At 41.2% G+C, this 21,708-nt stretch overlaps 2 protein-coding genes across 2 annotated transcripts in view; one reads left to right on the plus strand and one right to left on the minus strand.

The window, feature by feature from the left end:
* The first annotated feature begins 1,650 nt into the window (after positions 1-1,650).
* MRPL35 (mitochondrial ribosomal protein L35) lies at positions 1,651-12,315 on the plus strand. The gene is made up of 4 exons (XM_007954082.1): positions 1,651-1,693; positions 6,163-6,355; positions 7,000-7,144; positions 12,127-12,315. The coding sequence occupies exons 1-4, from the start codon at positions 1,651-1,653 to the stop codon at positions 12,313-12,315; spliced, it is 570 nt and encodes a 189-aa protein (XP_007952273.1).
* A 6,928-nt stretch (positions 12,316-19,243) lies between these two features.
* Positions 19,244-21,708, minus strand: part of REEP1 (receptor accessory protein 1) — a 67,172-nt gene continuing 64,707 nt past the window's right edge. The window contains exon 8 of the mRNA XM_042782725.1: positions 19,244-19,315. Within this exon, the coding sequence (XP_042638659.1) occupies positions 19,244-19,315 (72 nt within the window). The remainder of the gene's footprint in view (positions 19,316-21,708) is intronic.

Raw genomic sequence — 21,708 nt, forward strand, 5'->3', positions numbered from 1 at the left:
TGCCGTTCTTCCAGATTGTCCTTGGATATCATTGCAAGCAGGCCACACCCCTAGGGAAACTCCCCTTGGGCAGACTGGCCACTCAGAACTCAGTCATCTGATCCCATCATGGGAACAACCACACAGAACTGGGGTCCAGCCAAGTTGACACACAGCTCCAACTATCACAGGTGCCGTTAAGCCATGTCGGACTCATAGCGACCCTATGCACAGCAGAACAAAATACTGCCCAGTCCTGTGTCAGCCTCATGATCCTTGCTATACCTCAGCCCATCGTTGCAGCCATCGTGTCAATCCATCTTGATAAGGGCCTTCCCCTTCTTCATTGACCCTCCACTTTACCAAGCATGATACCCTTCTCCAGGGAAGGATTCCTCCTGACAACATGAGCAAAGTAGGTAAGACAAAGTCTGGCCATTCTCACTTCCAAGGAGCATTCCAGCAGCACTTCTTCCAAGACAGATCTGTTAGTTCTTTTAACAGTTAATGGTACTCTTAGCATTCTTCTCCAACACCACAACTCAAAAGCATTAACTCTTCTTCGGTCTTCCTTATTCATTGTCCAGTTCTCGCACGCATAAGAGGTGATTGAGAATACCATGGCTTGAGTTAGGCGCACCTTAGTCTTCAAGGAGACCTCTTTGCTCTTCAGCACCTGAAAGAGGTCTTTTGCAGCAGATTTGCCTGATGCAAATAGCCGATATTTACAGTCATTTAAATGTTGGCATTTCATTTTCCCAAAGTGATATTTAATAGCATTGCTTTGTTCCCCCCACACACACCCTTTTTGTCCTAACATATTTCAGTTGGGGCAGATAATTATTATTTTCTCACATTTAATAAAAAGAGCCAAAAGAAATGTAAAATACGTTCAATTATATGCTCAATAAAAATGTATTAAGAATCTACTATATGCCAAGCAAAAGGAACTCTGGTGGTGCGATAGTAAAGGTGGTTGTTGCTTTGTGCCATTGAGTCAGCTCGAACTCATAGCAACCCCTCCTTGGGTTTCTGAGGCGGTATCACTACGGAAGTAGATTGTCCAAGGCAGCTACTAACCACAAGGTCTGTGGTTTGAAGCTACTCCATGGGAGAAAGGTGAGGTAGTCTGCTTCTGTAAAGAGTTGAGACAGTTCTATTCTGCCCTATGGGGTCACTGTAAGATGAAATCAACTCCATGGCAATTTTTCCTTTTTTTTTTTTTTTTTAAATTTCAAGTACTGTTCTCCAGGCCCTTGTTTTACAGTGCTGAAGTCAGAGCCTGTCACATACATAGTTGTTATTAGCTACTTTCCAGTAGCCAGACTCTGGAAGATCCTAGACAACAGCACTCAGACCCTATGCAAAATAGGATGGGACCATTGTGATCCACAAAGATTTAACTGGCTAATTTCACAAGTAGGTCACCAGGCCTTTTTCCCTAGTTTTCTTGTCTGGAAGCTCAGCTGTAACATGTCAGCATTTTAGCAACACTCAGGGCTCTACTGGTAGACGAATGGAGGCAGCTGGACATTTAATAAAGGTTGACTTGGCCGCTCCGTCATTCATTTTTTTCCCCTCCTCCCTTGACTCCGTCCGGTTCCTTTTCCTTTATTCCTTTTACTTTGGTGCTTTAAGACCCAACACGGCCGCCGTAGTGGGGGTAGCAAGATGGCGTCCTCTATCCTCGTCGGTGCGGTAAAGGCTGTATCAGGTCAGTGGGAAGCTAAATGCTCTATCTATTCCTTCTCAGAAGGGGGCTGTGAATACAGGATGAAGCAAGTGTTTGGCTTGGAGGTTAACAGGAGAAAAGGGTCGTTATTGGAGCCCGGAGGGCTGCTCTGTGTTTTCTCCGAGTGGCCCGGAGAAATGTCTCCGAGATCCTCCGATCCACTCTCACCTGGCTATCCCGCTGTTTACACTTCCTTAGGGGCTTCTCGCCGTCCTTCCTTTAAAAAACAAACCAAGGGGACTGCAGTGGAGGAGGCAAGACAAACAGAAAAAAAAAATCCCAGCTACTTTTTTAATTTATAAGTTAGGACTCGCCACTCACAACCTTTGACCCTGAGAAAGTTATTTAATTTTTCTGAGCTTAAGATTCTGCAACTGTAAAGTGGAGATAATACCACTTGCCGGAGGAGTAATTAAATTTGTGCTTGTAAATTGCCTTGCGTGGTGCCTGGCACATAATAAACTTTGTAGGAGATTCACACAAACATGTATAGCTAGTAGAGATTTTTGTTCACTGTACCTATAGTCTAGCACGAGGGTGGTCATAAGAATTTCTTGACTGAGGAGTAAAGACAGCTAAATTAAGTTCACTCTAAGGACTTCTTGCAAAAAGCTAAAGATTATTCAGATATGATAAATTGTTTTCACACAAAAGTTATAAAATTTTCATAAAGTCATAAGATTCTGGGCAAGAAGGGGACTAGAAATAATTTGAAAAAACAACTATGTAAAAAATCCAGCTGTTAAAAAAGGGCTTGTTTATGTATGGGCATTTTTTTATTGTGAAATATAATCCATGTAAAGAAAAATTTACATAACATACATGGCCAGTTTAATAAATACCCCTAAATTAAGCACCCATGAAACTAATACCAGGTTCAAGAGAGAATACTAGCAGAAGCTCCACCCTTTTGTACCTCCTCAATTAAAATTTGTTACTTTCCCCAAAGATAAACACTTTTCATTTTTATAATTATCTTGCCTTTTTTATGTAAAGCTTTATTGTTGTTGTTGTTATGTGCCGCCGAGTCGGCCCCGACTCATAGTGACCCCTCCTTGGGTTTCCGAGGCAGTATCACTACGGAAGTAGGATTGTCCAACCTTCCTTCCGAGGGGTGGCTGGTGGGTTTGAACCGCCAGCCGTCTGGTTAGCAGGCAAGTGTCTTAGCCACTATGCTACCAGAGCTCCCATGTAAAGCTTTAGGTCCTATGTATGCATCTCTAATGTTTAGATTAAATAATGTTTTGCCTTTCTTTAAACTTTAAATACTGTGTATTTTTTAATACTGTGTATTCTTACTATTTATTAACTTCTTTAATTTTGTGAAATTCTTTCATGCTGCCCGTGGCTATTGTGCTTTCTCATTGCTATATGGTATTCTGTTAAGCAACTGTCCCACAATTCACCATTCTGCTATTGATGGACATTTAGATGTTTCCAGTGAGGGGCAATTATATTAACTTGATTGACTTTGTAAGGCATTTGGCTGCTAACAATAGGGTTGGCGGTTCAAACCCACTAGCTGCTCCATGGGAGGAAGGTGAGGCAATCTACTTCTGTAAAGATGTTGTTGTTGTTGTTATGTGCCGTCGAGTCAGCCCTGACTCATAGCGACCCCTCCTTGGGTTTCCGAGGCAGTATCACTACGGAAGTAGGATTGCCCAACCTTCCTTCCGAGGAGTGGCTGGTGGGTTTGAACCGCCAGCCTTCTGGTTAGCAGTCAAGTGCCTTAGCCACTATGCTACCAGAGCTCCCCTGTAAAGATGTACAGCCTTGGAAACCCAATGGGAGTCCCTGTGAGTTGGAATTGACTCTATGGCCGTGGGTTTGGGTTGATTGACTTTGTGTCCTGGTGCATGAGTCCAAGAGTTTCTGAGAGAGTCTTAGAGACTTTCACCAGGTGAACAGCAACCTACTAATTATGGGATAATTTCCAGCCAACTTGGAATTTACCTAACAGTACTACCATCCTGTCCACATTTCTATATTTTGCCCTTTAGAATATAAAGGAACCTTTTTCAGATGCTTTCCTAAAGTCAGGATACATTGTGTCTAAAATGCTCCCTTGATTTTTCAGGCTAGTGACTGTATCAAAAAATGAAATGACGTTAATTCTTTTAAGGTATGGGTAGTAACGCCTAGTGGCAATTTTTTTCTCACCCAGTACTTGTTTATTAATCTAGTCCAACATTATTTTGTACAGAGAAGCCTATAGTTTATCAGTCTTTATCTTCCATACTCTATCTGCTCACTTCATTCAGGGGTGGTTTTTTAACTGAGACATACCAAGAACAGAAAACTCGTACCCTATGTGACCTTTGAAAATTGGGACATTTTCTGCTAATCTTTGAGCAATTGCTTCCTGGTTTGTAATCACTGAAATCCTCTCAGTTTTTTTTTTTTTTTCCCCCTTTCAGTTCTTTGAAATGTCAATAATTTATACCTCTGAAGTAGAATTCCTGGACTGGTTAGTGAATTTGACTTCCAAAGGATAACATTAAGGGCTCTCTTAACAGTCTTCTGAATCTTGGATTTCAAATACCTAATGTTTTAACCTCATTTTACATTTGAGGATACTAGGGCACAAACAGGTTAAGTATGAATTATATTTATATGATATAATCATATTAAATTAATGATATAATCATATTAAATGATTAATATAGATAAATATAATCTTTATATGGATTATATTTCACAATAAAAAAATGCCCATAAAATAATTTGCCTATAGTCACACAGCTAGTAAGTAGTAGAGTTAGAATATGAACACGAACAGTCCAACTCAAACCCCACCATCTCACCGCAACCATGACCCTCATTTATTGTGCAGTGGACAACAGAACAGTGGTTCTAAGCCCTGGCTAAGCATCAGACTCACTTGTGGTGGTTTTTTTTTTTTTTTTTTCCCTCTTAAAACCCAACTGTACCAAAAACCCACTGCCATTGAATCTATTCTGACTCATAGTGACTATAGGATGGAGTAGAACTGCATCATAGGGTTTCCAAGACTAAATCTTTATGGAAGCAAACTGCCTAATCTTTTTCCCATGGAGTGGCTGGTGGGTTCGAACTGCTGACCTGTTGGTTAGCAGCCAAATGCTTTGACCATTGTGCCATTTACATACCATAAAATTACCCATTTTACATGTATAATTCAATGACCTTTAATAAATTTAGTGAGGTACAACCATCACCACAGTCTAATTTTCAACCATTTCTGTCACCAGGTGGAGTTTTTATAACATGAGCATTCTTGAGTCTCACAATCAGAATCTGCATGCACAGTCAGAACTCCAGCAGTGAGTCTGTTTGCCACCATGGATCATGAGGCTGGCAGTCATGTGAAGGACAGATAAAGGGGGCTGTATTCATTCCACAAGCCTAGGTCCTCCAGAATCTGCCTTCTGACCTGCCCTGCTAATTTCCTACTACTTCTCTCCAGGCATCTCTGACATGGTCAGGCAAGCAGTGTCAGCCTTTGTGGCAGGGATGGTTGCCATCTCACCATGGGTTTGTTTCAGCTCCTACATCTTTGCTTATATTGTTCTTCCTGCCTGGATTCAGTTCCTCCTCAGCTCATGGCTTGTTCATTTTCTAGAGGAGAGCTCAAGCACATCTTCTGTTATTTTACTCTGTATAGTTCTCACCAGTATATAAGATCTGGGGGTGGGGAGTGTTGCTGTTACATGCCATCGAGTCAGTTCTGACTCAGTGACCCTATGTAGAATAGGATGAAATGTTGCCTGGTTCTGCACCATCTCATGATCATTCCTATGCTTCAGCCCATAATTGCAGCCACTTGTGAATTCATCTCATTGGAGGGCTTTCTTTTTTTTTTTAAACTAACCTACTTTATCAAGCATGATTTCGTTCTCTAGGGATTGGTCCCTTCTGACAACATGACCAAAGTAACAACATGACCACCACTCACCTTTCACTTTGTCATGACTTGCATGTTGCTGTGATACTGGAAGCTATGCCACCAGTATTTCAAATAGCAGCAGGGTCACTGAAGATGGACAGGTTATCAGCAGAGTTTCCAGACTTAGACGGACTAGGAAGAAGGATGTGGCCAGGTCCACTTCTGAAGAAAATAAAATAAAAATTGGCCACTGAAAACCTTATGAATAGCAAGGGATGGTTAATGTTACGTGTATTTTGTTCCCCAGTGCTGGAATAGAGCTAGGTCACATCAGACTATATTGTCGTGCTGAAAACACAACTCTCTAAATTTACTAAAAATCATTAAATTAGACACATAATACAGGTCATTTTATGGTATATCTATTATACCTCAATAAAGTTAGTAAAAGGTTTTCCAGTTGAGTGATGCTTAGGACACACTAATTACGTTTAGTAGTTAGTTGCTTTGATTCATGATTTAATTTTAAATATCTGGATTTGTGTTTTAAATATCATATTAAGTGTATATGCTTCTATCTTTATAGGAATCTTACTACGGCCCTTGAATATTTTGGCATCTTCAGCCTATCAAAACTGTGCCAAGAATGCCTGTCTTATTTCTGCATTGTCTGCCCGACATTTTAGTCATGTTCAAACACCAGTTGTTTCTTCTGCTCCCACACTTACTACACCTGTTGGAAACCTGATGTGTGGGCGTACTGCAGCAGTTCTTAACAGGTAGAGTGTATTTCAGTAAATATGACATTTGAGCATAAATTCTAAAATATTCACGCCTGCAAAGACATCTTAGAAGTAGATGATACTCTTAGTCTACCTACAGTTTATTATACACACATTTTCTGATTGAGTGGGAGAATGTGATTGACATCTATATGCAGGGACTGCCAAGGGAGCACCCTTCTGATGTTTATATATCGGTTTCCTGGATGGAGAGCCGTCAGCCAAAGTGGAGGATGAACAAGAGCTTATAAGCCTGGGTTGTGTGTAGTTTTCATTCAGTCAGCAAATATTTTAGTAAGCACACCTGGGTACCCAGCACTGTACTTAGCAAAAAGGATACAATGAATAAGTTAAAGTCTTTAAAAGAGTTTGCAGTCTGATGGGCTGATAGATGAGAAATAAACGATTACAATATAATATGATAAATCTGTCATGGCCATGGAGGGAGGTGGATTATAGAAGGCTTCCAAATTGGTGATAATAGCAATTTTTATGCCTTGCTGTTATGGATTATTCAAAGTAACAGTGGTTAAAGTCAGCTCCATTCTAGTATGATGCTTCACTTATTTCTAAGTAGAAAAATAGATTTTATCCCTTCATTAGTCTAACTGCTAAGTTAAATTTTTAAAAATGTATTTTAGAGTGGCCCCCTTGCTTCCTAATGTGCTGATGCTACCAGTCAGAACTGTAACATACTTCAGCGCAAGAAAAGGAAAGAGAAAGACTGTGAAAGCTGTTGTCTATAGATTCCTTCGACTTCATTCTGGCCTTTGGCTAAGGAGAAAGGTGAGTCTGTACACTATTACTTGATTGAGAAGGGAGTGTAGCAAGAGATCAAAATGAAGCAGAATTCAGGTAGCCTCAGCACTGGCATATTCTCCTCTATCTTACCAATAGATTTTATAGCGCTGGGCTTAAGTACTGGCTTTGAAGGCATCTCTGTAAGTGAATCCATGTGAAGGAAATGTGTAGGCATCCACTAAACACCCACATTCATAAAATATTCACAGTGGCAAAAGTCTTTACTGTAGGACAGGATTCGCCTCAGGTCTTTTACATGTCTGGTTTATCTGATGATCACCAGGAGCCTTTTGTAACCTCCTACATGCAATAACCTGTTTGGAGGCTTTGTTTAAGCAGCAGAGTGTTAATAGCAACAGAGTAGACTTCAGCCTAGACTTAGTTCATGACCCACATTTGGGGACTAAAATGCCTTTCAGCCTGCCTTGGATTAGATCCTCCAGGTAGCTTACTTTTTACGGCAGAACATTAATCCCAAACACTTTTTTTGAAATAATAATAATAATAATAAGTTTTTGCCCTGTAACCAAAACCAAACCCAGTGCCATCACATTAATTCTAACTTGTAGCAACCCTGTAGGACAGAGTAGAACTGCCTCATAGAGTTTCCGAAGCTATAAATCTTTATAGAAATGAACTGTGTCATCTTTCTTCTACAGAGCAGCTGGTGGGTTTGAACTCTCAACCTTTGGTTAGCAGCCAAGTGCTTTAACCACTGCATCACCAGAGTTCCTTTTTGCTCCATAGGTGTATGTAATTGGGGGCTATGTGAGACAGAACTCTCTTACTCTGGCCAGGTCCATAGCCTCTAAGGGTGACTGAAAAATTCTTAGTACTTTGTTCTCTGCCACAGGGTGTGGTGAGCATGAATGTGAACTTTCTCATTTATGTTCTTATGCACAAAAACAGAGTAACTGATAATTAAGGGAACATGCGCATTAAGACCAGAGTTCTGCAGGACCACCTTTGAGTTTTAATACCTGTTCAAATACTAATTCCCTTTTATTATTTGGAAGTTAAATGTCTTTAAAGATCAAAATCTATTTCCCTGTGTGTGGGCGGGGGGGATTATTGGTACAACTTTCTCATTGTTTGAAAGGTTGGAAGTATTATCCCCTATCTTACAATCAATCCTAAATTTGTAGGTCTGTGGGTTAATGGAATTCTTCAGCTCATTTCTCCATTGAAGCAATACTTTGGTAGTGTCCCACATCTGTCAACAAGCTTATGTAATCAATAAGTAGCTGAACTGAAGTCCTAATAGTTCTGAGTCTTGTGAATTTTGGATCACTGGAAATATTTTCTCCCCTTTGTTGTTATAGTAATTATTTCCAGGTCCTAGGCTAGCCCTAGATTAAATAAAATGGGTGGTTTTCCTTTCCTGCCTTTCTATATCCCTTTCTGTGAGATCCAGAGCCCTCATAAGAAGCTCTGGGTGGCACAGTGGTTAAAGCATTTGGCTGCTAACCAGAAGGTCACGGTTCAAATCCACCAGGAGTCCACAGGGAAAAAATGAGGCAGTCTGCTTCTGTAAAGATTTACAGCCTTGGAAACCCTATGGGGCCATTCTACTCAACTCATGGCAGTGGGTTTGGGTTAGAGCCCCTGTGTGCTCTAAATGGCCTGATCCAGCTCTCTAGTCATAATTCCTAGCCCCCACTCAGTGGTCCAGAAAGTATTCTATGTACAGAATGGCCTCCATCAAAATCAAAAAGAAAAAAAAAATGGGTTAATTCATACTAATGCATAAAAACTGAAAGTATTTTCTGTGGCCATTTCCCTCAGCTGTCCCTAATGCTTACTGTTTATTCCCTCTTCACATTTGTGAACCTAGAGATAGATTACATAAGTTTCAAGCATTTTCCCAGTGGCCACCGAATAGTCTTCAGAGGATATTGGTCGTGGTGGGCAAGAGAACAAATTTAGTGTCTATAAGTCAGAGGTCCATGTGGAGAGACTCGGTTTGGCCTTCAAACTGGAAAATTATTGCATGAATATGAGGATTTGGGTTTGAGCCTTTGAATGTAAAATTGGAAGCAGTGGCTAGCAAATGCCCTATCTCTAGCATTTTCAAACCAGAACTTTTTTTTTTTTTTTTTTTAATTTTATTGTGATTTGGGTGAAAATTTACAGAAAAAATTCATCTTCCACACAGTAGTTCACATATACTTTGTCTCGTGACATTGACTGTAATCTCCCACAGTGCAACAGCTCTCTTCCCAGTTCCTCCCCATAACCACCTCTTCCCTGTGTCCTTCCCTCCATGCACTCCTGCCCCCTGAGCTGTCTCCCTGTGCATTCACAGCCCTTCTATTCTCCCATGATTGATCTCTCCAAGGAGTGTATCTACCTAATGTAAATGTTCAGCTCATATGCCTGTCTTTTGTTTGTCTGGAAGCCACAGGAGTGGGTTCCATTACAGACCTGAAGGGCAGCTAGGGGCCATAGTCTCAGAGATTCGCCCAGGCTCTATCAGACCAGCAAACCTGGTCCTTCTTTTTTAATTAATGATTTTGAGTTTTGTTCCATATTGTTCTCCCTCTCTATCCAGTATCTCCTATATAGACCCCCTTCTAAGTTCAAACCAGAACTCTTAAATAAGCCCTCTTTACTTCTGAGCATCTCTGTACTGTAGAAGTTGCTGGTCACAATAAGGACACTTAACGTATGTCAAAAACCCAAGGCACCTTCTCAGAGACGAGCTATGCTTTTGTTCAGTTAGTGTAATGCCATAAAGAGCCCTTGGCTTAAAGCCAAGACCTCTTATCAACAGCCTACTTTCTGGGCTCACCTCCCCTGGCCAATCATCAAGGAGGCTGGTGACTGAGGACTCTTCTAGTTCAAACAGGCTGTGATTATAGTTTTTATTAAAAAAAAAAAAATTGTCATCAAATTAATGCCCACTCTTAACGACCCAATAGGACAGAGTAGAACTGCCCTATAGGGCTTCCAAGGCCAAATGAAAGCAGACTGCCACATCTTTCTCCTGTGAAGTGACTGGTATATTTGAACTGCCAACCTTTTGGTTAGCAGCCAAGCACTGTAACCACTGCACCACCAAGGAGCCTTAAGTTTTTATATGTAGTCTAATTTTGTTTTAATAAGAAATTAATTCTTTAGAGTTAATAATGCGTGGATGGTATATATGGTAATTGGGGGTTAAATATTTGAGTTAACCATTCCCTTACCACCCCTAATAATAGTTTTACAGTATTCATTATTCTTTAGAAAAGTACTTCCTCTAAAAATTAGTCCCTAGTGTGTAGAAAAAATAAATGAAGCACTATATTCAAGAAGTGTATTTCTCAGCCCTTGTATAGCCAGTCCCCTTAAATGAACATCCATGGAAGAAAAATGGAGCAGTCTGCTTCTGTAAAGATTTACAGCCTTGGAAACCCAGGCGGGGGTCGCTATGAATGTAAATTGACTCAATGGCAGTGAGTTTGGTTTTGTTTTTTTAAATAAACATAAATGTTATCACTATACCCAGTACTTCCTTCACCTTCTCCCATTAGGAAAAAGAGTATAATGTAGTAGTTAAGAGCCAGTATAGTGAAGTGGGTAAGACACTGGGCTACTAACCAATGACAGTTGGTTGTCAGTGAAGGCAAACATGGATATACAGGTGGATAGATGGGTAGACAGGCTGAACTATTAGGTATGTCTGTGTATGGGAGAGTGTGCCCAAGACCATGTATATGGTTGGCAGACAATGGTTCTACAAGTGTGTTTGTATATTCTGTAAGAATTCCCAGGTATATAGTAGAGCTGACAAGGGACAAGGTTGTGGTCATTTCTGGGCCACAGCCAGCTACCCAGGGGGAGCAAGTAGTTGGACCTGTGGGCTCAGGACCATAGTCACAGAGGACATCAAGCTCAATTAGCAAAACATAGTACACAAAACTACTATTATTCCACATCCTACTTTGGCGAGTAGCGACTGGGATCTTAAAAGCTTGCAAGCAGTCATCTAGATACAACGGTGGGTCTCTCCTCGTCTAGAGCAAAGAAGAATGAAGAAGACCAAAGATTTAAGGAAACAGTCCAAGCAACTAGTACACTATACGATCCTCAGCCTATACAACTATAAGACCAGAAGAACTAGATGGTGCCCGGCTACCACTGTCAACCACTTGGAGGGGGATCTATGCAGGAGATCCTGGATAGAGAGGGAGAATAATGTGGAACAAAACTCAAAATCGTTTAGAAAAAAAACTAAAAAAGGACCAGGTTTGCTGGTCTGAGATAGAGCCTGGTGGAAGCCCTGAGACTATGGCCTCTAGCTGCCTTTCAGGTCTATAATGGAACCCATTCCTGTGGCTTCCAGACAAACAAAAGACAGGCATACGAGGTGAACATTTACACTAGGCAGATACACTCCTTGGAAAGAACAATCATGGGAGAATAGAAGGGCTGTGTATGCACAGGGAGACAGCTCAGGGGGCAGGAGTGCATGGAGGGAAGGACACAGGGAAGAGGTAACTATGGGGAGGAAGTGGGAGGGGAGCTGTTGCATTGTGGTAAATTGTAGTGGATGTCATGAGACAAAGTGTATGTGAGCTGCTGTATGGAAAGTGAATTTGCTCTGTGAACTTTCACCCAAATCACAATTTAAAAAAAAAAGCTATAAAATGAGAGTAATAGTAGGTTGTTGACTGTTAAGAGATGAGAAAACGCATACAAAGTTAGCTGTTATATATTATTGTCTTCTTCACCAGCTACAAAGGTTTTATTTTGCTTTATTTCTGTATTTTAAAGCAGTCTTTTTTCAAAAACTACTACAAATATTTCAAATTACATGTTTTTTCCACCCACCTCTCAATAACAGTCACATTTTTCTAAAGAACTTGCCAGCCCCAGTGGAAGTCTGTTCTCTGTTCCTATTGGTCAATAAGCTATAAGTAGTGACAATATCTGTTTCCTACATAATACAAAGTTTTTAATGTCTTTGTAATACTATCTAACAGGCTGGTTATAAGAAAAAACTATGGAAGAAGAAAGCTGCAAGGAAGAAACGCTTGAGGGAATTTGTCTTCTGCAATAAAACCCAGAGTAAACTCTTAGATAAAATGACCACATCATTCTGGAAGAGGCGAAACTGGTATGCTAATGACCCTTACCAGATGTACCATGATCGCACAAACCTGAAAGTATAGACTGCAGTTCTGTGAATTCCCAGCTGTTGAATGTGTATCCTTATGTATGTCTTTGCAGAGATGAATAAGTATAAAACTTGATGTGAATTGTACTGATATATGTATATAATCATATAATACCAACATTAAAAATTAATGAATTAAACATTACTAGATTTGATCAGGGAAACAGTTTAATATTGTACATTATTTTTAACAAATGGTAATAGCTTAACTAATCTTAAGATAGGACAAACATGAAAAGACTCTAAACCCAATGTGTTAACTCACTCATTGTGACATTAAGTTGCCTGGAACTCAAGAACCATCTCACCGCCTCATCAGCCACCCAAAACTAATTCTCAGGTCATAGGAAGAGCGGACACTGAAAACTGAATCTGGGTCTGAGGCTTCTCCAGGGGCCTCAGCAGCAGGAAGTGGTAGCTGTTTAGGCTTGGGCTTTGCTGTGCACGTGACTCAGCTTTTTTTTTTTTACATTGTTGGCTCTATTCTCTCTCTATCCACTGACCTCTCTAATTCACAGTTATTGCTTACTCATAGTTTCTTCTCCCTCATAATAATTTTAGCTTGCACCTTTGAGGTTCTTTTCTACAGCATGGCCCTTAGACCCTATCTCTAGTCTCTAATTGCCAGGAGACTAATTGGGCCAAAACCAAAAAAATCAAACCCACTGCCATTGAGTTGATTCTGACTCATGGCGACCCCCATTGGGTTTCTAAGGCTTTACATCTTTATGGAAATAGATTGCTTCATCTTCTTCCTGCAGAGCAGCTGGTGGGTTTGAACTGCTGATCTTTTGGTCAGCACTCAAATGTCTTATCCACTACACCACTGTTTCTAATCAGGCCATCTTACTTTTTTCACCAGCGGTTACCTCTAGTGTTAGGATCAACTGTCCTACATCAGAAGCCCACTCCTGGCCCACTTAAGTTCTGTTAGCAACTAGGAGTGTGAAGCAAAAAATAGTCATTTGAACATTTTCAAATTAGATGAGCATGAGGGTGGCAACAGACTTGACATTTGGGGCCTGGTTCATTGTATTTATAACAGTTCCCATTGTTATAAATCTGTTTATTAGAACAGGAATTTTCATGGCGCCAAGAATAAATGAAATGAAATAGCCTGTTCTGGTTACCTGGTGCTGCTCTGACAAGAATATACCACAAATGGGATGGCCTTAACAAACAGGAATTTATTCTTACAATTTGGAGGCTTTAAGTCCAAGTTCAAAGTGCCAAGCTCTAGAGACTGGGTGAAAGCCCCTTAGCCTTGGGCTTCAGCACTGCGTCCAGTTCCCGGCCCACTAAAGCTAGAGGCTTTTTCTTCACTCAGACAGCTGCTGGCTGCTTAGGCTGCCAAGCCCAAGTTTAACAAGTGAAAAGGCACAGTCCCGGTATTACCAAATCACACAGCAGGCCATTAAGTCCGTTTTAAGTCTCAAGGTAGGCAGAGCATGGCAGGCTGCTCAACAAAGACAGCTACATGCAGGGTCCAAGCGTGCCATAAACTGGAGACCATTCCCAAGGCTACTGCTTATATATGGGAAGCAGACCACATACCCAAAGGCTTGTGATAGATCCCACCATGGAGCTGATTGCCAGTTTCATCATGGAGAATAACTACCACCAGCTGCCCAGCCACTCAACCAGGCCCAACCAAGTTGACACACAAACATAACTACCACATAGCCTTCATCATACCCACTTATGAAACAGAGGAGACTATTAAAGACAAATCTTTCTTCCCAAGTGTTGAAAGATCGTCTGTTTTTTTGAAAACTAGTTTACACACTTGAGATTTCATTTGTAAGGATAAACTTTTACCCAAAATTTCCAAACATGCGTTGTCGAAATTAAGGGGGAAAAAAGTTGCCTCAATCCTTTTAGAAATGATGTAAGAATTAAGTGTGGTATACATGGAGAGGGGCAGGTAAGAGGCACTGAGTAAAATTCAGTTGACTGGTTCTGTTCTAAGGCAGTAGTTCACTGTCCTATCAGAATCGCCTGGGAAGCATTTTAAAACAATAGAGAACGTTGCCTGGTTGAAAACCACTACTAAATAGAAGTGTGCATCAGTTACTCTTTCAGATACAATAGGTGATAAGATGAAGTTCCTCTTTTAATAGAATATGGTTTAAAAAAAAAAATAAACCACACTGAAGTTTTGTGGCATATCAGATCATAAGGGGGATTCCTTGAAACTAGTGTGTGCATTAAAAGAAAACTAAGGGATGACAATAGAATATTCTGATATCAGAAAGCCAGATGTGTGTGTGTTTTTAGGGATGCATTTAATAAAGAACATTTGATTTGAGATGCATTAAAGCCTAAAATTAGACTAACATTCTGTTTTGCTGGGTTTGCATTTCATACTGCTTATGAGACAGCAGAAGTCAGCCAGTTACAAGGCTTCCACATCTATTCTCACCTGCCTGGCTCCTGCCCACTCCCCTTTACCTCTGGTAGTGTGATGGAACTGGTGCCTGTAGACGCTGGGGAGGAGCACGTTTGGCCATAGTCTCCATGACCTCTGTAATGCAAATGTGGACTACAGGGTCTGCTATGGGGGCCTGAGGGGGCCCTGGTTTTTCCTCTAAGCCAGGACAGGACAGGTAGAGAGGAGGACCAGCAATCGGGACCACAGCATCCAGAGATGGACTGAAAGCAGAAGGGCTAACAGGCATGATTTAGGGACAGGGAATATTCATACAGACTGTTTTTGTTTTGTGAGTAGTAGGGCTTATTATCATCAACACTGACTTCATTGTTTGACAGGGTAACATTCTGCATTAAATTAAAAGGTCTACCTAAAGTACATACTTAATTATATGTAAAAGAATAATTTATTGAATACCTGCTGTGTCCCAGTATAGGGCTGGGCATTTATCTACATAACTACTAATTCTCATACCAGCCTTGCAAAGGAGATATTATTATTTATCCTTCATTTAAATTTTAAGGAAATGGAAAACTATGAGTGTTAAATAAATTACCCAAAAGTTCAGCTAATAAGTCACAGAACGCAGGTCTTACTCCTTGGGATCCTGTGTATTTCCCTCAGTCTTCTAATAAATGAAAATTCGTATGTAAATCAGCCAGCACTACAACTGTAATCTAGCACTAGAAATACTAAATATTCATGACACTGTACTGATACAACTTTTACATTTTGTAACTTTGCTTTCCTGTTCTTTAACCTGGTTAATGTCAGTTCTGCTGCCCTAGCTCAGGAAATGAATAATGAATGGATTTTCAGTCTTTCTTCCTATCTCCTCTTCCCCCTCCTCAGTCCTCTGAGTCTGCTGTTTTACCTGCTGCTGTGCTTTGTCTTACAGTCCTTTGTTTTGAAGTTCTGTCAAACATGTAGAGTGTAAAACTGTAAAGGCAAAGAAAATGCACCTGTGATCAATTTTGAGTTTCCAAATCTGTATGACCACCAAACATACCTTTGTTGTACCACTTGCTTTTTAAAGCCAGGGTGGGGCTGCAGTAGGGATGAAGGTGTACATACTATCCACAGAGCACCTCCAGATATACTACCCTATTCTGACCCACATTGGTATACACACACACACACACACACATGCACATAGTTTTCCAATAGAGGAAACAGGTTCAGAGAAGGAAAATGATGAAAGTTCATTTACAGAATTAAAACTCTGGCTTCCAGATTAACTACTCTGGTATTTTCATAGCTACCTGATTTCCATAGTGATCTGTCTTTTAAAAATCTTTGTGTGATCAACTGGTTTTGATTTTTTTTTCCCTCCTCCCAACAATCCAGCACAGTAGTCATGGGGCCAAGTCAGAAGGCCAGTTAGCAAGGTTGAGCACCTTGCTACCTTCCACACAAGTTTTGTTTTTCTCTTTACTCATAAGCCCAACATTACAAAGATTTTTTTTTTAAAGAAAAAAATGTTAAGACTTTATTCAAGATGTATATCAGGCATTAGAACAAAACAGCAGAACTTCAACCTTTGGAATACTGTAGTTTTACATCCCTCTGATACACAGTCCAGTATACAACTTTATTACAGATCGTTCTGTAGGGACTACATGAAATGAACTGGAGGAAGTGTGCACAGTCACGATCCAGAAGATGAGCTCTTTGTGCACTGCCAGAGGATGAAGTACATCCTTTGCCGTTTCAAATACTGCAAGGTGAAGAACTAGGAAGGAACTCCATGATGGTCGTGGTGGACGAGCACTCATCACAAACACATGGACACTTTACTACAGAGAACACACATTTCACAGGCCGGCGAAGGGAGCAAACTATTCATGTGAAGCTAGAAAGGATTATGACTAAACTCTCCAGTTTACAAGTACAAGACCACATCTCCCCTCATCCAAAACAGACCAAGTGCTCAATGGCAGTTAACTAAAAGTTAACACATGAAAATTATAGACTTTTGAGCTAGTATCTTGAAAACAGCCTGTATCTGTAAATCTGCAAATTAAAAACACTTGTATCCTCTAGACAGAACAGCACACCACTATGTGTACACTTGTAGACATTCACATTTTATGTCAGTCCATACACAAATATACAGCTTGTTGAAACAGTAAACACATTTTGCCAGAAATAATAACAGCTGCTCTCAGTTATACAGTGAGTGTCTTTAAGAGAGAAACCAACTCCCTAATCAATAAAAGAAGAAAAAAATAGTTAGATTTACATTAAGACAGCAGTTTAGATACCTTTATATATATTCAAATTCTTGAATGAGAAGTAATACAGCTTGTCTGAGAGTAGATTGCTTCAAACTTTTTTTTTTTTTTGGCATAATTGAGTGCAAACTTGACAGCCTGTACTTGTTAAAACTTTCATTGTAAAATGGTTAAAATACAGCTTGTGCACAAAAGGATTTTAATTCCTGCTGCTAAAGGCATTTGTTATTTTAGCCCCCCTCCCTCCAAAAAAAAAGTTGCTAAAAAGCTGCTTAAGTTTTTCTGCATTTTTTTCCTCATAATTCTGGGTACTCCCAACTAACATTTTAAAGAATATGTTTTCCTCTGTCTGAAGCTATTCAGTGAACTCAAAGAAAACAAATTTTCTGTCTTTGCTAGCAGGTTTAAGTATTGGTGTCTGGCACAGACAGTGAATAGACAGTGAACAGATGGCCTCTATTTGCCCTCTCAACCACACACTTGCTTTTAGATTTATTTTCCTAAGTCCTTTAGTAAATTACAAAATGACTTCAGAGGAACTGTGGCAAGAATGGATTGAAGTATGCATATCTGGCAACAATCAGCTTCAAGCACAGCCCTTTCTGAGGTGACTAAAATCCAGCTAACATGTCATCAAAGACCACTGTTGTATGTTCGCATAGCTCAGTAATGGAACAGTCTTTAATGGGCCTGTTTATGCCGGTTCAGAGTAAGTTCTATGTGGTATGTAATGTTAATTCTCTAGTCGTCAGGGTATGTCTACAAACACACACAATCCAAATATGAGTAACTGGGTTGTGACCACTGCATGCATTACACTTAACAAAAGCACCAACTCTAAGCACAAATATACTAGTCCTATATCTAGGCTCAGCTCCCAGAGGGGAGAGCAGCTACCTCAGACCAAAATGTTATTTAAACCAGATTCTTCTCCTTTACAGATAAAGTTCTCAGTCTAAGTAGGGAGTCCACTCAGATAATGCTTTCTTCCTTTATTAGGTGACCTAGGCTTGTATAAAATGTCCATTAAGATCTAGAGCACCCATGAGCATTGACTTCTCTCTCCACCTTCTGACCTGGTCAGGAAGGGGACAAAAGAGCAGGAGCCACAGCTGCCCATGGATCTGAGGAGCAAGTCTTACCCTAAGAGATCTCAGCCTCTAAAACCTTCCTAGAACCCACCATTTTTATTGTTACACAGGTCTCAGATGTATCAGCATATCTGAAACAAAATGGCCTTCTAGTTGCTTTGCTCTACCAGAGAAGTTCAGACAGTACTCTGAACAGGATACAGTATTCTGATTGTAGTCCCCTCTACTTGGGGAGATGAGCTGCAGCACTGGTTACTGAGAAAGAGAAATAGTCATTTGCCAACCACTTTTGAAACCCTCAGAATTAACCATCACAACAGCTCTGAGTCCACATCCCAAAGGTGGGTCACCTGCCTAAGGCAATGTTAAATCCCCTGAAAGGATTCCGAAGCTTCCAGATCCTGAATCCAAGGGGAACATTTGCTTCTCTTACCCCAGGCTGTTCCTTTGACCTCCCAACACACTCAACTCTGTTGCTAAAATGCTGTCTGAACTTCTCTGGTCTGTTGGCTAAGCTGTCTACAGGCGAACCAGCTCTGCAGGAAAAGGGACATTTTACTAGAGCTGCATTTGGGAGCTTCATAAGCACATCTGAGACATACTCTGGAATTGAAATAATTTTTTTACATTTCTGTTTTTGCCGTTTCCTTACACATCAGAATCTCCGGAAGCCCTTGCAAGTCCATTATATTAAGCCAAAAGCCATAAATATGTACATCCTAGTCCAAAGTATTAGTACCAAGAACAAAAACAAAAGTTTTTTTAAAAAATGGCTTTTTTTTTTTTTTTTTTTTGCATGTACAGAACTAAAAACTAAGTATGCAACAGATAAATTACAAATGTACATCTCAGCCATGTGAGGGCAAGTCTCTTAACATTTCTGAAAATACCACTGTCTGTAATGACAATTCAGTTGGAAAACTACTAATGTCAGAGGACTTAAGAGTTACCCCTCACACATCATACTACCTTTACCTTTATTCTCTCCCCAGAAAACAAAAGGAAAAAAAAATTCCTAAAAATGGAAGAGGAGAGAGAAAAGGCCATGTCTGTGAGGTTGCACATGCCAAGCACACCCAGCTTGCAGATTTCTATGTTACAAGTGAATAGCTCTTTAAGGCAGAGAAGAAACATTCTGTGTATCCCGGTGCTGTTGGCTCATCTCACTCACGTGGTCTCAGTGGCCGAGGATGAGGTACTTTTCTTCCTGAAGCGAAATCGAAAGGTTCTAGGCGGTGCCTGATAGAGAAAACAGAAAGAAAGTCATCCCTCAGTTTGGCATAAATGTGGACTCGTGAGGACAGCACCTGAGTGGTTTGTGCTGAGCGTCCAGCTCTTGGAATTCAACTGTGTACCAGGTAGCTGGCTGCGGGGGGGAGGGCGCCACTCTGAGTCTTCACAACAGGAGTCAGCCACCAGAGTCGCAGCCTGGAACAGCAACAGGAAGCTGAGCTAATTCAGAAGGCCAGCAACTCCCTCGGCTACTTCACCCTGGCCAAAGTCCCTAGATCTCCCAAGAGAATGGTTGTGCAGAAGGACGTCACATCATTTTAGTTTTTGCCTTGGAAGTAAAATGATTGCAACAAGTGACTCAGCAGAGAGATGCCTCCCCACCTCTCCTCTTATTTTTGTTATTTCCTTTGGGAACCAGACTCATGCTTCTGGGCACATGCTGAAAATTTCCATCACCAAATTTCCAGTCCCATTTCTGGATGTGAGACCCTTTAGTGCACAGCAAACCACACACAAAGGCAAGCACCACCTTTAAATGTAGAGTTCTGCCTTATCTCCTCCATAAATGACTAGCAAGGGATCCCTCCTTCATGGGATACACGTATCCCAGGCAGAGTTATTATTACAATGGAATAAAAGAAAGTCTTCCTCCTAGCCTAGCACCCAAGGGGGTTCACACCATTGACCTATTCGCAAGCCCTATCTTGGCCCACTTCTTTCTGTACTGATCTTCTTTTTCTTTTTACCCTGTGTCTTTTCAAGCCTTTGTTCCTTCTGACTGGAAGCCCTTCTTTGTCTTCATATTTCTAGTCCTCTTTGTTGCTATTGTTAGTTGCCCTCAAGTTGATACAGACTCATGGCAACTCCACGTGTGCAGAGTAGAACGGCTCAATAGAGTTTTCAAGGCTATGACCTTTTGGAAGCAGAGTGCCAATGCCAACCCTGTCTCCTGAGATGCCTTTGAGTGGGTTCAAATCACCAACCTTTTGGCTAGCATCGAGCACTTAAGCCCCTTTCCCCACTGCCCAGGCACACAACCAGGCTTCATCCCCCTCTTCGTTCTGCACATGCCCCGTGTCAGAGGACCACTCATACGCATGGTGTGGTGAGTATTCTCTGCTCACTCTCCCCCGCCCCCACCGGACATCTTCCTGTAGGCAGGGCCTTGTCATGCTCACCACTGTTTCCCAATGATTAGCCCAGTGCCAGAAGGCCCAGTGCCAGGAGGCACGTAGGAGGGAGTGAGTGATGAAACAAGGACCTTTCACTTCCTGAATCCTCATCCTGCAGCCTTGAGACTGGGAAGTGCTTACCAGCCACCTCTGGAGGAGGTAGAAGAATAATTGGTGAGACCTACAGTTTTAGTGACCTGTCCCTTGGCAGGCTGTTTACTTAAAAGCAAAAACAAAAGGGCACAAACCCCCAGGCCTTCGTATGCTTTGGCCACCTTCCCACCACTCTTAGCTGGGCTCGTTTCCCCACCGTGGGACTGCCCAGGCTGTGATGTCCAGATGAACTCCTCAAATAGTGTCCAAACCCAGACTATCTTTTATCAAACCCTTTAATTTAAAAATTAGTCCGTGTGCTTCACAGCTTGGAATGCAATCTGGTGAGCTCATGCATCTTGAGGTGGTAATAACTACAGTCCTAGTGTGAAGAGGAATGATTGGTCACTGTTGTGGAGGGGAGCATTTCAAAATATTTCCCCCCTGATCCTCAAAGAGGTCTCTGTGTGCACAGGGGACTCCCAGGTTGTCTCAGAAGGACTCTCAGGCCTCAATATTCAGCAGATGAGGAAGAAGAGAAAAGGCATGAAGAGGCAAGGAGAAAGACTTTCTGAGGTCCTCCAATTCTGCTCACCCTGTGCCTGAGCTCAAGGCAGCTGACTCACTACCCACATCCTAGAGCAAGGCTCGTGAGGCTCTAGGCTTGGCCCTCCTGCTGCTACACTCCATCCACATTTACAACTGTACATAGACCAAGTACATTGTTTTGGTAACGTGTATTACCAAAGTGTATTGTTTAAAAACTTTAAAGGTTTTTGACCCTTTAATAATATTTTATGAGCATCTACTTTGTAGTTGGCACTATGCTGTGTCTTGGTGATACAGTGATAAATAAGCCTTATTTAAAACTTGTCACATAACACATTCTGAGTTTTTCTTCCCCGAAAACACTCATGTGGGTTGCTTTTTACTTGCCCGTGATCTAAGGTAGTAGCTAATGTTATGTGCCATCGAGTTGGACCCAACTCATAGCAACCCCTCTTGGGTTTCCAAGGCTAATAGGAGAGGAAATTAATAGGACCTTTTTATTCCCCCTAAGAAGCTCTGGTGGTGCAATGCCTAAGGCATTTGAGTGCTAACCAGAAGGTTGGTGGTTCCAACTCACCAGCCCCT

The sequence above is a fragment of the Orycteropus afer genome, unplaced genomic scaffold (assembly GCF_000298275.1).
Source record: "Orycteropus afer afer isolate SDZICR_OR568_19922 unplaced genomic scaffold, OryAfe1.0 scaffold00431, whole genome shotgun sequence".
NCBI classification, from domain to species: Eukaryota; Metazoa; Chordata; class Mammalia; order Tubulidentata; family Orycteropodidae; genus Orycteropus; species Orycteropus afer.